General features: G+C 42.5%; 1 protein-coding gene across 1 annotated transcript; it reads left to right on the top strand.

Moving 5' to 3' along the window:
• Positions 1 to 9,636: 9,636 nt before the first annotated feature.
• On the top strand, positions 9,637 to 12,554 carry LOC118099572 (melanocortin-2 receptor accessory protein 2A). The gene is made up of 4 exons (XM_035144237.1): positions 9,637 to 9,831; positions 10,052 to 10,192; positions 10,612 to 10,711; positions 11,385 to 12,554. The coding sequence occupies exons 1-4, from the start codon at positions 9,798 to 9,800 to the stop codon at positions 11,809 to 11,811; spliced, it is 702 nt and encodes a 233-aa protein (XP_035000128.1). The 5' UTR covers positions 9,637 to 9,797; the 3' UTR covers positions 11,812 to 12,554.
• Positions 12,555 to 16,475: the final 3,921 nt, after the last annotated feature.

Below are 16,475 nucleotides of genomic sequence, written 5' to 3'. Positions count from 1 at the left end.
CGGGGGTAGCAGTATTTTTAGGATTCGCTCATGTTCCTGGCACACGCTGGGTGTCTTATCCACAAGATAAACATAACAGAAAACCTTCATTTATCTAATTAATGTCGCACCTGAGTGATAATGTTGCTAAACCTTCTGTATATTGTTACTATTACCAGGGAATGTCAGTCAAGAGATTGAGTAAACAAGAGAGCTTGAGCTGTTTGTGCTCATTTACGCTCTCCTCCCCGTTTTCACACCCTGACAGCTTTCCCCAAACACACAGCAGTTGGGCATCACACATGTCGCCCAGCATCTTCCAAATGGAGAACTCCCCTGTTTTAATGAGATCCTAATCTGTCTTCATTTGGCAGAGCCCCGGAGGATTAACTCCAGGGAACGGAGATGACAAGAAAACAAGATATTCAGCGTCTTACAAACTTTTAAATCCGTACTTCTCTTGGAAAACTGACACATCTCTCCACCGAGTTTGGTCCAAATCGGTCACTTAGTTTTTTTTTTGTATTCATGCTGACAAATTAAAAAAAGCAACAGAGCATAAGACAGCAGCTGAAAACATAAATGGCAGAAGTGATGAAGAGAATAAATCATTTTACCAAGCGGCCTGTGGGGTACACTAAGAGTAGTTATCATTATTATAGTCTTTGCATTCTGGTCATGCAGGACCGTTGATTAAATGTATTCCAGGGCACAGTGGCATTGACCTTTGCCCTCCTTAATGTTGTGAGTAATACCTCAGATTCAAAGAGACACATGGTCTACTAACAAGAATTGTCATCAACCACAGGAGGAAGAAGAGTCTTCATTCGTTAACTGAAAAACAAGATGCAGCATCTTCAGGACAATCTCATGCCACCTTCTTGCCTCCAGCTTAACTTTATTTATTCATTCATTTGTTTTTTTTTCAGGAGAAGAAGAAGATTTGAAGGTGCAAACATTGATGCTTTTTAGTTTGTGCATCACCGACTAATCGATGAAGAGCTGCTTGTGTTCGAATTGAGGACAAAAGCCATTTCACGTGATTCCTGCTGTGACCTGGGTCGTGATCTCCACTCGTGGACCCTCGCCAGAGGGAACGGATATAGAATGAACCTAAGACCTCATTTTATACACACGTCAGCTTCAACTAATGCAAAAAAAAACGTATATAAATAAATATAATTCACCTCAAACTAATGTATCATCAAGATCCTTAAATCATTCACTGAGAAATAAAAAATATGTTTTAAAAAAACAGCCTCACAATATTAAAGAAAGTGAAAAGAAAAATCCTGGATCCGCACCGACACTGAATTTGCTCTTTTCTAATTCCGACTGCATCCTTGCACCAAGTTTCGTGGTAATATGTTCAACAATTTTTGCATAATCCTGCTAACAATCGTACGAACCCTGATGAAAACATAACGTCCTCGGCGGAGGTAACGACTAAAACCACCACATTATACTGATTATGAAGAGCAGCTTGCTCATTGTGGGAACCGTTGGGTTTCTCTATCATTTTTAAGGTCTTGAACTTCTATGTAAAGAGCCTTGAGATGCATATTATGATCTGGTGCTGTACAAATAAAAGTGAATTGAATCTGGAACTTGAATGGCTCACAGTAGAGTGGGCACGTCCACCAAGCCCAACAGTCCTTTAAACATGTTTGATTTTCTTTCACAAAGATCCATGAACTCAAGAAAATCATGGAAAATGTTGAAAAATGCCCTAAATCTCACAATATTAAAGAAAGTGATGATAAATTCCTGGATCCGAAGTTTAACATATTCTTTCCTGATCCACATCACAGCCTTCCAACCCATTTCTGTGGTAATGCATCCAGTTGTTTTTGCGTCATCCTGCCAACTAACAGACAAACGAACCGAGATAAAAACACAACCTAATTGACGGAGCGTGTTCATCCATTCAGGTGATGTGAGGCCATTTTATCAAACCCTATTTATTATTCAAATCCTCAACCGCCAGGAACAGAAAATTCAATAAGCTCACGATAAAAAATCATTCAAAATGCGCCTCAGATACAAAATGTTGCAGTTGATTTTAAACGTGTTGCCCTGATGAAGTCCTGTGTGACCACGGCAGGACCTGTTTTGGGTGTTTTTTCCTCTGAACTCTGAGCGATGTACTGAGAAATGGATGTGCATAAGGTCAGACTGATGCAGATGCCACTTCAACTGAAGTCCAGAGTGTTCCCTTGGAAACCATCTGCGAAGGAAAAAAATAAATAATAATGCACTGTAATTAGAAAGAAAAAGGATTCGGACAAAAACATGAGAGGAAAACACATGGAAAAAAACTCAACTGCAAAGAATGAAATATTTAATTCCAAAATCTGTACCTATGACAACCTGAAGCTTGTTTTAGTTATGAATTTATTATTGAATAATGCATCATCCTAATGTGGTGTCCTACCTCTTTCATTAACTCATGCCTAATTCCTTAATTTACACTTATCTTAATGACCAGCTTTATTTCAGTCACCGACCTTCCAAACACTGACAGACTTAAATCCCAAAGCAAAAAGGTCAAGATGACAGTGCCGTCTAATCCTGACTGACTGTCAGGGCTGCTCAATATTACGCAGCCTGTTTTTTGGGGTTCACGATGACATCAAATCGAGTGGGAAGTCTCCTGCAGCGATGATCGAGTTACAAACACCCCCTGGTGGGAGTCAATTTAGATAACAGAGGCGAGAGAGAGGATCTCTGAGGGTGATTTTGCGGCGTGAAAGAAGTTAAACTGTGTGAGAAGTGTGAGAGATTTTATAAAAAGAGGTTAATTTGAAAATTACTGTAGCACGGATCAAGGAACAAATGGGAAATATGATGGAACTACAATGGCACTATTGAAGTTTTATTTAATTTAAATGAGTGAAAATAATCATATAAAAATACAGTATATACTAGGTTTTTTGAGGTCATTGCAGATGATATATGAACCAACAGTATTCGTTTTAGCCTTAACACGAAATGAAATGTAGCTTCACTTGATTCATATTTTTATTTGGATCTGCACCAGAATTACACACACTCATTAATGCCACATTTTCTTTCACCAAGATCCATGAGGTGTTCTCTGAGAAATCGCCGAAAATGAAAAAGAGTTAATGAGTTCCTCCCTGACCACTACTGCATCCTTCCACCAAATGTCATGTTAATCCATCCAGTAGTTTTTACAAACTCCTGTGAATCAAAAGACGGATCTGCACTAACATTTTATTGCTCCTTCCCTGACCCATACCGCACCCTTCCACCAAGTTTCATGGTCATTCGTCCCACAGTTTTTGCGCAATCCTGCAAAACGCACAGACAAACAAAAGAGTGCCGATGAAAACACAACCTCCTCAGTGGAGACAATAAATGAGTCGGTAAATATGAAGAAAAAAAAAAGAGCGTTCAATCGTACGGTCGGATTGTGAAGATTCAAGGACAAGACATCCTTGCCGTTGAATTACGCCTTTCTCGTTGAAACAATGCAGAACCGATGAATATTCTGTTTCCATTAAGAGCAGCGTCAGAGCACCGGCAGCTTTACAGACAGAGCTTCATTTGCTCGTAGAAACACTGGACACACGCACATTATTCATGAATGAGTGTGAAGCAGAGTGTGGCCAAAATATCAAAAAGCCCCTATCTTACTTTTAAAAGTAACTTTGTGTGTGTGTGTGTGAATTAATTAGATTTTTTCCTGGGGTAACTATCAGATGTACTGTCATGTGTAACCGCACTGAATCTCAATCGGTTCAAGCCTCATCTCACCGTACGGGCCCTGCAGTGGTGAGTCAGCGAGCGCAGCCCCCAGTGGTCAGGGTCATTGACATGCATCACGGGTGTCCGGGCTCTTCAGAGGAGGCTGGAGTCTCACCTTACCGCCAGTGTCAACTCTGTGTTTCAACAAGGGCAGCGGTATGCTGAACATCATATACTGATGACACGGAGAAAGCATTGCAAAACAGTTTTACCACTTCACATGCAGGGCTTAATGGAATCCTCAGTGATTACTGCCACTGTGTGTTGAAACCTGTCATCAAGGACGTCATTTAAAGCCCATTGCCTGCAGAGTTTTGATGACAATCTCATTGTGCAGCTCCTCCAAGGCTTCGTATATATGTTCAGCTCTGCTCCACAACGTCACTGTTCTGCTTCACAAGGCTCTAAACACCCACCGTCCCTACATCGTACGCACCAAACAGCAGTTAGCATCTAGCTGGTGAATACTGTGGAGCATTTAGTGGGTGCAGAGCCAGTGATTTCCCTCAGGAGTGGAGCCAAACTAGATGGGCTCTTGGAGAGTGCATTCCTTGGCCACGGCTAACATCCACCTCGGCATGTTGAAGACAGAAAAAAGAAAAGACTGGATTCAACCGTTTGTCCACATCTGCTCCAAAATGCAATTACTTTCTTTCTTGGTTCATGTCGCATTCTTTCTCAAAATTTGGAAATTGGGCAGAATAAAGAATAAACAGCAATTAAAAACATACCCTTGATACTGATGATGTCGTTGTCCCGCTGCTGCTGCTGGATGTGTAGAAAAAACCCAGTTCAACCGAAAGATAATAACCGATGGATATACCTCCTTATGAAACCCCATTTAAATCTGCTAGATTCAGATGTTTGTTTGGATCCACACCAACCTTCCTTCACACACTCATAAATATCAGTCCCATAAATATGCCTGTTTTTCTTCCATCAAGTTCCATGAATTATTCCCAGAGGAAATCTGTCAAATATCTTTGTCCAGATCTGTGCCAAACTTTAATGGGTTGTTTCTTGGCCCGTGTCCCATCCCTCCACCAAGTTTAGAGGAAATCTGTTCAGTAGTTTTTGATTAATCCCACAGACAAACAAACGGACCAGGGGGAAACGGAGGTTAAAACCAGCTCTAAGTTTGAGCATGAATGTTTTCATCCTGAGACGAATGCTAATACACTAATGCTAAGCTGCTAACATAGCATGCCAATGGTTATGCTAATGGTATGCCTGTATTACTGTTGCCTTTGACCCACTATTACTGCAACAGTATTCTACACAGGACTTGCATGCAAATGTTCTTTAAACCCTTCATGATTTAGTCGATTTAGTGATTCCTATATTTCCATTTCAAACCTTCAGACATGCACTGAACTCCTGACATTGTTCTGAATGTCCTTGAAAATGCAAAAGTTGCTCCAGACATTTCTGTGTTTCCTGCCAGCCCTCTACTAAAAATGTCAGAGTGAACCTATGTGAGAACTCAGCAAGAACCTGTTCACAAGGGAATCACAGAGCGGGCGTGTTGAAGACTATTCAAACATGCAATGGACCCCAAACTGGAAGAATACAACTATCTCAGGATGAATAAGACGAGTCAGACGCAGATAAAAATGTCAACTTGGGGAGACAACCAGTTTCGAGAGCGTTTGGTGAAAAGGGCCGACGCCGGTGTTGATGTGCTCTAAACAAAAACACGTGCTTTATACGTTACCCCCTTCCTAACCAGAAGCTGCAGCCATACAGCTATCGTCATTATCATTCATAATCAACCCATTATTAATGAATACAGAAGAAGAAAGAAATGAGGGAGGCGTCCCCTTTAGATCTCTCTCATTGCATTTGGCACATATCAGTTGTGCTGGTGATACAAAGAGTTTTTACTCCTCGCTGACAAGAACTTTGACAGTTTTGCTCCCAGCGACCACCGCGCACTTTCCTTTTGATCAAAGCCCTCGCTATATCCACTGTGACTCCGGCACAGCATATCTTCTCACCATGACCACTGCAGTTAGAGTAGAACAAAGCCGCGGACCAAAGGAGAACCGACAGAAGCGAAACCCAGAGGAGCGGCTTTAAATATCTGGCTGTTGGAAATTAATTCTGCAGTGTAGGTCTGCAAATGAACGACAGAAAACAGAGATGAGAGCAAGCTATGAAGTCGTCTTTACACCGAAAGTGATGCAGACATGAACATGAATTGAGTCGATGTCTGTAATCAATATTTAGCTTTTAGCCTTTTTACTTATGCATGACGTGATACAGTTATCGTTTGACATTTTTCTATTTTTGTTTAGAAGAACTGCATGATTAAACATGGCATCCAAACACACATGCTTTGACTGTCTCTGTCTTTTTGGAGCAAATTATTCACAAACTGTAAACAACAAACCGCTGTCAGCCGTGAGGACTTTTTGCCAGATGCTGTGAGAAGAAACAATCCTGGCGTCGCACACTGAGCAGCAAAACAAGAACAGAGAGACGCCCTCACAAACAAACCCCACTGCTGCCCCAGAGCCTCCCAGGAGCAGGGGCTGATCCAGGGGCGGGGGCTAGGGGGCATCGGCCTTAGCTGAGATCTGATTGGCCCTTGATGTGCCCCTGCTCTCTCAGTAGTATTGTTTGAACAATGATGTGGGGCTACAGAGCTCATAGTAATTCTAGTAAATATTGTGCATGGACATATAACTGGCCCCTAAATTGTGGCCCCCTTATGGCCCCTGATTTAGACAAATCCTGGTTCCGCCACTGCATTAAGGGGGAGGTTGTTTATCAGTTCATGTGCAAGATACAAACTGTGTGAGAATCATTAAAAAAGACGTAAACAACTTCAGCCTCGCTGTTCTTCTCTGAACTGTGATTATCAGTGTCACTTCAATAGCTGGAAAAAGAAATCATGTTAGCCAGAAAATGCTCGATGCTTCAAATTAGATGTCTTTTGGAAAATCTGAGAGCAGAGGAGACATCAGATAACGAACGTTTCACGCTCTCAGAGAAGCAACGGGACCGCGAGGAGAAGAGCGGAAGCTGGAAGCAAAGGAAATCTGTCCAAGCAACAAAATATCTGAGTGCAAGCGTAGAGTGTTTGAACAAATCGAAGCGCAAGCAGGGACTATTTATATATTTGAGTTTAAGGGCTGCCGAATCTTATTGAATTCCCTGAGTCAGCTGAGTTAACCATGATTTAGAAGGGGGCTCCTCTGTCTTCTTCCGGAATAAAACATCTCAGCAGTAAGAAGTCCATAAGATAACAGGCGCAGCGGAGCTGTCTGCAGCCTCCTCACTCAGCCCCCGACACTGCAAAGGATGATAAATACATGGGTCAGGATGAAATAAATCTTTATCTGACATGTTGTAAAGGTATCTGCTGTAGAGTGCAATCCATGTGTTTTTTGTCAGCAGCACTGAAGCAGCAGAGAAACAGGAGGGAGGTGTTTTGATGTCAGCTGGAGACGGAGTCGTAGGTTCCTCACGGTGGTTTTAATGTAGCACAGGCTCGCTGCCAGATTCAGAGCTGTAATTTATTTATACGCCTGGATGAGTTTACGCGACAAGAACTACTCTCGCACAAAGCGTGTTTCTCATTCAGCACTGACACACTAACAGACAGATCACCCAATGACATCACAAATTCAAGGTCTCCACGCTTTAAATTTTTGTTTAATGTTGGATTTCTCGAGTTTTTAGTTAACCAACCTTTACCTTACCTTAAAGCTCGGGTTGGTAATCCTGGAAAAGAGCAGGCAACCGATTCATCCCGTGACTCGCTTGCTAACATCTGGCTATCGTCTCTGCTTCAGCAGCTCCGATCATGCAGACGTTTCGACAGCCAATCATTTCATTCAGTCCAAATGAAATGATTCGTCGTACTTTTATACTTTCCAGAGCCACAGACACTGGCTTCTTTCTTTTTTTCAGACAACTTAATTTATTGCTGGTTATTGGTATGTGTTTCAGAAAACAACTAACTAACCCAACCTTTAACTATGGGCTGGGTTTTTTTGCTAATCTTAACTATACTGTAGTTGCCATGTGCAGATATCATAGAAATCACTGTGTAACAGTTGGGAAGTGACATTAAAAAGCAAGAATCGTAGAATCGACCAATATCATCATCCACTCTGTCATTAGGTTCAGTCTTTGTCGTATTTGGTAGCAAGACCCTGAATATTAAAATCCCACAGTTGGTTAAATTTAGCGTTTGATCACAGGGTTGTGATTCAAGCACCTAGAAGCTGCAGTGGCAGGATATATGAAAGATTTTGGTCAGAGATACTGGGGAAAAAATTTATTTTAATTCAGGGAAAAAGTAATTTAGCTGGAGGAGCAGTGAATGAATGGATGTCTGTAAAAATTAATGAATGCCTCCTAATAAAGCCTGTTGCTCGAGTGAAGATTTAAAATTTTGTTTTAATAAGCCTTTCCTGCCTTTAGCCGACCCATTTTCCAACTCTCCTCAGTTGAAGTCATTTTGTTTACAGCCTTGAAGGAACCTCTCTCTTCACTATAGCAGATGGTGGCTTGCAGGTTATAAAAATAAGCTTGGGGGGGGGGGGTTTTCATCAAACGTATCATGACAAATTTAGGTGATGCCAACGCTCAAAACATATTTTGGTTTTCCCTCAGCAGCAGGTCAATAACATGCAATATGAACACTTTATGAAAGAGTGGCAGCACCACTCCAACACGGCACTATCCTTGTCCATTGGCATTGGACTGTGTATAAAGATGGTTGACAGGACAGCTCGCCAAAAGTGAAGCCAAACCAGCTGGATCGCCCCCTGGTGGCTGTCTGCAGTATAGGTTATAAACTCCACCTCCTCTATGTTAGAAGATTGGACATGGACCACAAAGTCAAAGTACACGTTAAACAGATATTTTGTAAAGATTCTTTCTGCAGTCTGTGCTATATAGTCACATATTTTAGATTGAATTCTTCTGTATTAGCATTGAAATCGTGCTCTATCAGTATTTTTACATAATGTTGACATGAACACCTTATATATGAAATCCTGAGGAACAAGAAAAAACAAATCTGAAAACAGCTAAATCAATAGTAAGGTCAAAGTCAAGGAATATATGAGATTCAATCTATTTGACATCATGCTGCTTGTTATTATCTTAATGTGTGATCTGCTCCTCTGTGAGTTTTCCCACTGATCCTCACTGAGTCATTCCAGATGATTCCTTTTGTCATATTCGTGTCTTTTTTTCCCCTCATCAAATAAAGTGGTTTGTCAGTCTATCAAGTGTTATCATGCATAGTGTATAGTGTTATTAATTAGTGTGTGTTTTTTGAGAGTGGGTGTAAGAATGGAGGGATCATAGAGGAGGGGAACCACTTCAGAAGAGCTGTGATTGGCTGGTCCCATTAACAAGACCTTGCAGTTCCCAGCCTCATCTGCATTTCAAGATTATTTATAAATTTTTGATGTGAAACTAAGAAGGAAACCCACATCTCCAAAGTATTAAGGCTGGGTATAAAGGCAAAAATGACTATTATTATATTCTGAGATAGATTACCCTCCTCACAATGTACAAGTTATATATATATATATATATATATATGGTTATATTGCTATTTATGACAATTATGTGTTTGTAGAAAACTCTTGAATTGAGTTAAACTTTGTTTTGCTTTCTAAAAATGTTCTTACATCTCCCAGACCGTTGGATATGTGAAGTGTTAATATTTTCATCTCACATAAAACCCCCCTCCCCGCCTATATATATTCAGCCAAGGGTCTTAAATCTTTATTAAACGGATTAATAATCCAGGAGGTTTCAATACAGATAGACTTGGAGACGAATCAGCTGCTGCGGTGGACACACCTCCTCACATAGGAGAGAATTCATGTGATCATTATTATTATTATCAGCACCAGCCTCAGTCAGTGGTTGACATGATACTTGAAGAACAATCCCAGTCTCCCTCTGGATGTCGTATAGAGAGGAGGCTGGATGAGGCTGATGCGCACTGAGCTGCTGCTGCTGCTTCTCCTCCAGGACACTCGCAGGGATGGAGGGAGTTTTTGCGTGACGGTGACATGATGGATTCCCCCTCTCATCTCCACATCTTGGGTACGTTTTTTAAATCCCGTAACAAGGACGTAGCACACAAGGAGTTGTGTTTTTTATTTTTTTGTATTAGGTTTTGTTTGTTGCGCAAAGGCTGTGGAGTTGTTTCCAACACCAGGGGGGGAGATTGTGGTTTGTAAAGTTCGATGCGTAAATGGCAACGTGAGCCATGTCAGCAGCTTCATCTCTGGGTTGATTCCGTGTGTTTTTTTCTCATGTTAAGGTTCGTTACAACCGGGGGTGGAGATGTCCGACCTGCACAACCGGAGCCAGCCCAGCGCGCGTCGCGGGGACTACGTGTGGCAGTACGAGTACTATGACGACGAGGAGCCCGTGTCCTTTGAGGGACTCAGGGCGCACAGATGTAAGATGGATAAAAGCATCACCTGCCTTTGCCTCTGCTGCGTGTGGGCGAGCCTCTAAGTGCATGTTCAGTGTTTGTGAGTCAGCAAACAAGGTTCCTGTGCATTAGATTATTTTTGAGTCCATATAGCCTCAGCAGTGCTTTACATGCTTCTCCACATGATCCTGCAGCACCTGGACTGGCTGGTGCTCTATACACTCCACTTATAATGATCAAACCACTTAATGAAAAAAGACAAATTGGCACAACAGACAAGTAGGAAGCTGGAGTCCTCTTCTAATTCGATTTTAGAAATCCTGAATGCCTGCTTTTAAACGGTAATTGATGATTTCTGCTCTTGTGGGGGCCCCTGCGGATTAATAGGTCAATCATGAAAAACTATTTGCTGTAATAAGATTCTTTCCTCTCTGGCATTTCAGACTCCATCGTCATCGGCTTCTGGGTCGGACTCGCTGTGTTTGTCATCTTCATGTTCTTTGTGCTCACGCTGCTCACAAAGACGGGAGCTCCACATCAGGAGTGAGTATGAAAACCAGGTTCCCCACACATTTCACTGTTCCAGCAGCCAGGGGAGTGCAGGGCAACTCAGCTCGCACACTTCCAATCTCAGACACTGGAGGCAGGAGGATAAACACGTCATGTGTACAGAAGCACAGAGGGGCAGAGCTGTAATGAGTTCCACTGGTGCGTTTTGCTATTCTGACAGTAGATTGTGTTGTAAGGCTGTCTGGTTGTTGATGTACCCGTCTGTGATAAGCTGACATTTGGGTCGGCGGTATAGTGGAAACTGCAGAGGAGTTGCTCTGATAAGGTCAGGCCGAGACCGGCACTGAGCTTAAGCTAAAATAAAATAGGGAATTTATTGGCTCGCAGTATTTTCTTTCCCCCGCTATTCTTTTTTTATTTTTTAGAAAAAGGCTGTGGAACGACTTTTAGTGTTTATTTTCGAGACGCAGAATCAAAAACGTTGAAAAATAGTAAATCACGTGTCCAAATTGCACCAAATTCAACAGTTCAAAGTTTAAAGCTGATAAGACGAACGGTTCTTGAGACAAATACAGACAGAGAGAGATTTCTGGAATTATAAAATAGATTTTGTCGACAGCTACATTCAGGACAAATGTTTAATCGTGTTTTCAAAGCCTTTCCCTGCACCAATCACAATCTAGTTCTCTCCTCCTTCCCTAAACAGAAATCCAGATGCTGCTGAGAAGCGGCATCAGCCAGGGAGATGTCTGGTTGACCTCGGCGGTGTCCAGGATGAAAATGAAAAGGCCTTCTCTCGTCCACTGCTAGAAGGGTCCCGCTCGTATTTTCATTTCTTTATCAACGAGGAGGATCAGGGTGAGGGGAAACCAAAACCAGCAGACAAGAAGTTTGGGAAGCACACGGGGGCTGGAGCCCAGCACGGCACCTGCAACCGGCCCAGGGGAGGCAGCTCCCCGGGGATGGATGATATGGAGGACGATGTTGAGGAAGCTGGGGGACACCACCAACCTCTGAAGGGACTAATGGAGGAGAGTAAGAGAGACAGAGAGTGTGCCTCCCTGTCCCACTTCAACATCCCCAATTTTGTGAATTTGGAGCACAGCTCAACGCTGGGGGAGGACGATTTGTAGAGCGACCCGCTCGTCGTACTGGAGCGACCCCCCCCCCCACACTCTCAGGATGTTCACTGTGACATCCACCAAGGCTGTTTCTACAAAAGAGATGACAGGCAAAGACAGAGTGGTTTTAATTTCCTTTCCTTTTCACGGGGCCATGTGTGACCGTTCAGTCTCAGAAAGACGCTCACCTGCCACACACCATCTACCGTTTTCATCCTTATTAAGCTCAAGAGTGTTTTGAGGCTCTTCAACAAGCGTACTTTCGGATCGGCAAGTAATCTGCACAAATGCTGCCCGACAATTCCTTATTAAGTGCAGCTCAGTTTTACAAAGGCATTTCATTGTGGAGACAAAATTGCCTGGAAAATAGTAGCTTTCACTTCAGCTCCTCCGGGGTTGAGAGTGGCTTCTGGAAAAGATGAATTACGACACAGGAGCAGATTGAAAAAGGGTCACTGGAGAGCGATGGGTTGTTGAATTGTTTCCTTGTGCAAACCCTGGATGTTGGACATTTTTCCCTGCGACGAGACTCAAACGCCCCCCCGGTCAACCAAGAAGATTAAAAACACAGGATTGTTGTTGCTCTAGAAACAGGTGAAGTGTATTTTTACTGTGTGATAAGTAGCACTGAATCAAACATATCATTGTTCCTTTACAGGGTATAGGCAACCTGAGGCCATGGGTGGTAATGTGATTTAATGCTTTTGTATTCTGCTGAATGTAGTTGACAAATAAAGCTGATGTGATTTTGGAAATCGACTCGACATTGGTGGGTTGCAGCATTTGTTACCAGTTCACACTGGTTATCACCCAACACTGCTGCTGCTGCTGCTGCTGCCCTCAACTGAATGGAGCAATTTAGCTCCTTTTAGCTGATTGTTTTGATTTCATCACCCAACTACAGTCAAACCAGACAAGTCAAACCATAGCACCCACTTGCATGTAGTGCCAAGCAGCAGGCAGAGTTAGCAACCAGCTAATGAGCACAGTAGAATGTTTATCATCTCAACGGCCAAATACTTTGCTCAGTGTTCGGAGGAGAGCAAAATAGGAGTTTGGATATCGGACTAACAAACTATTTTAAATAAATGCTAATGTTATGATGTTTAATCAATGTCTGTTATAATGTTATATTAACTCTACATAAAGATGATATGTGCCTATTGTGTTCACAACTTGTTGCGCTGCTGATATGTAGCCATAAAACTAAATGTTAGTTGAGCATAGACTGTTTATAAAGATGGACGATATCAAAGCTCCCAAAAGTGCAGCCAAATCATCTTGATTGCCCCCTAGTGGCTGGCAGCTATACAGGTCATAAACCCTTCCTCCACCATGTTAGCAGATGGGACATGGAACAATCTAAAAGTCCATGTTAAATACATTTTTATCAAAGATGTGTATCAGTCGGACGATGGCGATCACACCTGCAACTAAGATATTTTGGCTTCACTTTTGCATAAAAAAAGTATTAAATTCAGTCTTAGATATAAACTCAGTAAAAACATCAAATTACAATTATTATTGTAATATCTATATTAATAGTGTTTGGGCAGATTGGAGCTTACAACACATACAAACTCTTGCTGAGGAGCAGCACACTCCTTGTCTGTGTCTTCATTCATGTTTTCCATTCAAAACAAATTATATTACTTAGCATTTTCCGGCGGTGATTATGCAAAGGAACATTGCCAGCTACTGTTGTCCCATTTCAGCAGATGCACAATATGTTTGGCTGATGTGGGGATGTTGTGGAAATGCCAGAGAGTCCATCAGCATTAACACATGCTTGACTGAAACATTATTTCAGATTCGCACAAACAGTCCCTTAAAGCTTTTCCCCGACACCTCAGGGAAATAAATATTCACACAGTCGGTCTGCTAACATATAGTATCTTGTGTTCTTCTTGAAAGGGCAGGCAGTTGCAACCAAGCCGAACAAATGCGATTAGTTCATTTCCCAGAACCATTTGCAGGGAAGGCTTTGGCAATTAAGTCGGTGCATTGTGTTCTTCTCCTGGTGGAGGCTCACCGGCAGGGAATGTTATTCTTTGATTATTTCACGGCATTATCACATTCTTACATGAGAAGCAATTAATTAGTCTCCGACCAATGAACTATCACAGCAGCCGGCACGGGAACAGTTCTAGAAATTTGGTAATAAAATTCAGTTTGTTGAATAACTCGATTTCGTTTCTCCTTTGTTTCCACTTACTGAGCCCAGAAGGCCACATACAGCACAAATATAATTTATGCCGTCATCACTGGGCTGAGAATATAAGTGTCAGGCAAACCATTTATCATTAAACTTCCATTTTACCTGCACAGCTGAGTGTATACCTCTCATGACACCAGTGAAGGATTAAAAAATATATACTTCTGAAAGTTCAGAGCACAGTCAGGTGCACATATCTCTGAATTCGGAGCTGCGGAGCCCAGACAGTAAAACGATGTGTGGGCAGCAGGTTAATGTCTGAGGGTTATATAAAGTAAACATCAAACAACAGCAGAAAAAAAACGCGTGGCCTGTGAGAGGAGACCTGTGAGCAGCACAGCACAAAGGATGCAACACATAAAACAACAGATTTACCCACATTCCCTCATTTCCCGCTGGCCGAACTTCAAAATAAAGTAATTAACACATCAGGGGAGCTGGTTGGGGGAGAACAGCTCAATGAGGTGGTGGGTGACAAGGAGAGCAGCAGTGAATCACATTTTTTATTGTGTTTAGTTTAAATACATGTCCACTGTGCAACCGCAGAGAAGAGAAAGACTAGATAATTTGCATGGAAAACAAATGATGAAGATGAATATACGTTGTACATCTACATCTATCCTGCATCCTTCAGGGGCTGCATTGGAAAACCGATTGTGTCACAGCGGTGCAACAACGCTGTCCCATTTCGTTGGCTTCTTCAAATGCAGCCTTGGCAAAGCTGGTAAGTGGTCAATCCATGAAGGAAAATGAACATATCACTCCAGGCTCCACATGCCCCTGCAGTTTGCCTTTGTGCAGTGGGCGTCAACAACCAGTGGGTGGCGCAGGGGAGTCTGCATCCATTCCATGCAGGGAGTCTGCCATTTGCTGTGTTCACCAAATACCCCTCGGCGGTCCCTGCAGGCCTTATGGTTGACAGTTGTTGAGTTTACAATGGCGCTACCACAAATGAGCAGCAGCAGGGGAGGCGACTGGCAGAGGGAGACAGAGAGAGAGAGAGAGAGAGAGGGGCATGCTGGGAGAAAGGATAATATTGCCGTTTTGTTGATGCACATAATCCCGAAAGAACCGGTGGGTGTTAAAAAGAAATGTCAAGGAGACGACTTATCTTGTGTCATTCATGCTGCATGATCAGCGAGGGCCACTGTGGTGCAATATCTGCAAGACAACATAAGTACCAGTGGAGATGAAGCCTCCACAGTCTGATTCACTGAGGTGTTACTGAGTTCTGATCCTGTGTTGGCGTTTACATTTATTCAACAAATCCATTAAATCTAATTCAAGAAATTATTGTTAGGCTGAACTGAGCCAACTGTCTCGACTAAAGGTCAAAGGAACCAGGATGACCGCAGGTGAGGTGTTGTCTGAGGATGAGAACATGCTACTTGCTTCGTCGGCGGTGGTGAGAGGTCTGAGGTAGCAGATGCACAACATGAAAAAAGCTCTGCAGATGAGTCACTGCACCAAACCGACTACATACAAAAGTCTCTTTATCTCTCTGCATTGCAGCGCAGGGTTTGGTTGCACGTACGACGGGGATTTGATTTTATCTCCGACTATTCCCCAGTTTAGTTTGTACGATATTATAAAGTGTAGCCAACCAAAACAGTTATTCTAAATTGGGCAGCTGTCAAAGCCCAACGCCGTGGTTAGAGTCACTTTGGAGAAAGAAAACTCCACAAAAGAAAATCCAACCTTAAAATTAGACTGCAGTCTCAGAGCCTCTCTGTGGTGCGAGAGTCAGGGACGAGCCTTAAAAAAAAAATAACGTATTCTTACTTCAAAAGATTGTGCGTCTGGCCCCAGCAGGCTGCCAACTCCAACAGCTCTCGCCAGGCAAGAAGAATCTGGGTGGAAACAGAGAGCGAGTAACTGTTTTCTCTTTCCCGGCCGCTCCGTGCAACAGAAAGCGAGCTGGCTGTTGTTAGCAGCTGCCAGGTGAGCATGTCTGGATCTGCCTGAGTGTGACTCAGTGAAAATAATTCTGCTGTAAAGCTCGTTCTGGGATGAATTTAAAAAATAACTTCTCAATATACTGAATATTATAATTGGCCAAAGAGTTGCAGAGTAAAGCAGAATGTGTGACTGACTCACCCCCCTCATTTCATTTTTAGTGTAGAACAAGTTCTCCTGTAAATCTTTACGATCCAGGTTTTTGTTTTCTCAGGGTTTTCCTTTTTTAACTTGTCTGTATTTTTGTCACCGCTGCGTCTTTAATTAGTTTCAAACCAGTAAAACCAGACTGACGCTGCTGCGGGGGATTAGATGCTGTGGAGTCAGCACAGTTGAGCATGTACCAACAGACTTTTTTTTAAACTGTCAAAGGAAAACAGGCGTTCAACACAAACAGTAATTGTATTGCATATTGTTCTGTATTAAAGTGACTGGACAGCCAGAGAGAAAAGGAATATTTTCTCATTTTGTAATGCGTAGTTGACCATGTTGCCAAGCAATTCTA

The sequence above is a fragment of the Hippoglossus stenolepis genome, chromosome 20 (genome assembly GCF_022539355.2).
Source record: "Hippoglossus stenolepis isolate QCI-W04-F060 chromosome 20, HSTE1.2, whole genome shotgun sequence".
NCBI lineage: Eukaryota > Metazoa > Chordata > Actinopteri > Pleuronectiformes > Pleuronectidae > Hippoglossus > Hippoglossus stenolepis.
The sequence above is the reverse complement of the archived record's forward strand: the minus strand, read 5'-3'. Positions and strand labels throughout refer to the sequence as shown.

Bases quoted from the DNA above. Each gene is read 5' to 3' on its own strand.
- LOC118099572 (XM_035144237.1), top strand. From the start codon at position 9,798: ATGATGGATTCCCCCTCTCATCTCCACATCTTGG. The intron at 10,193-10,611 runs GTAAGATGGATA...CTGGCATTTCAG, and splicing joins GGGACTCAGGGCGCACAGAT to ACTCCATCGTCATCGGCTTC. The intron at 10,712-11,384 runs GTGAGTATGAAA...TTCCCTAAACAG, and splicing joins ACGGGAGCTCCACATCAGGA to AAATCCAGATGCTGCTGAGA.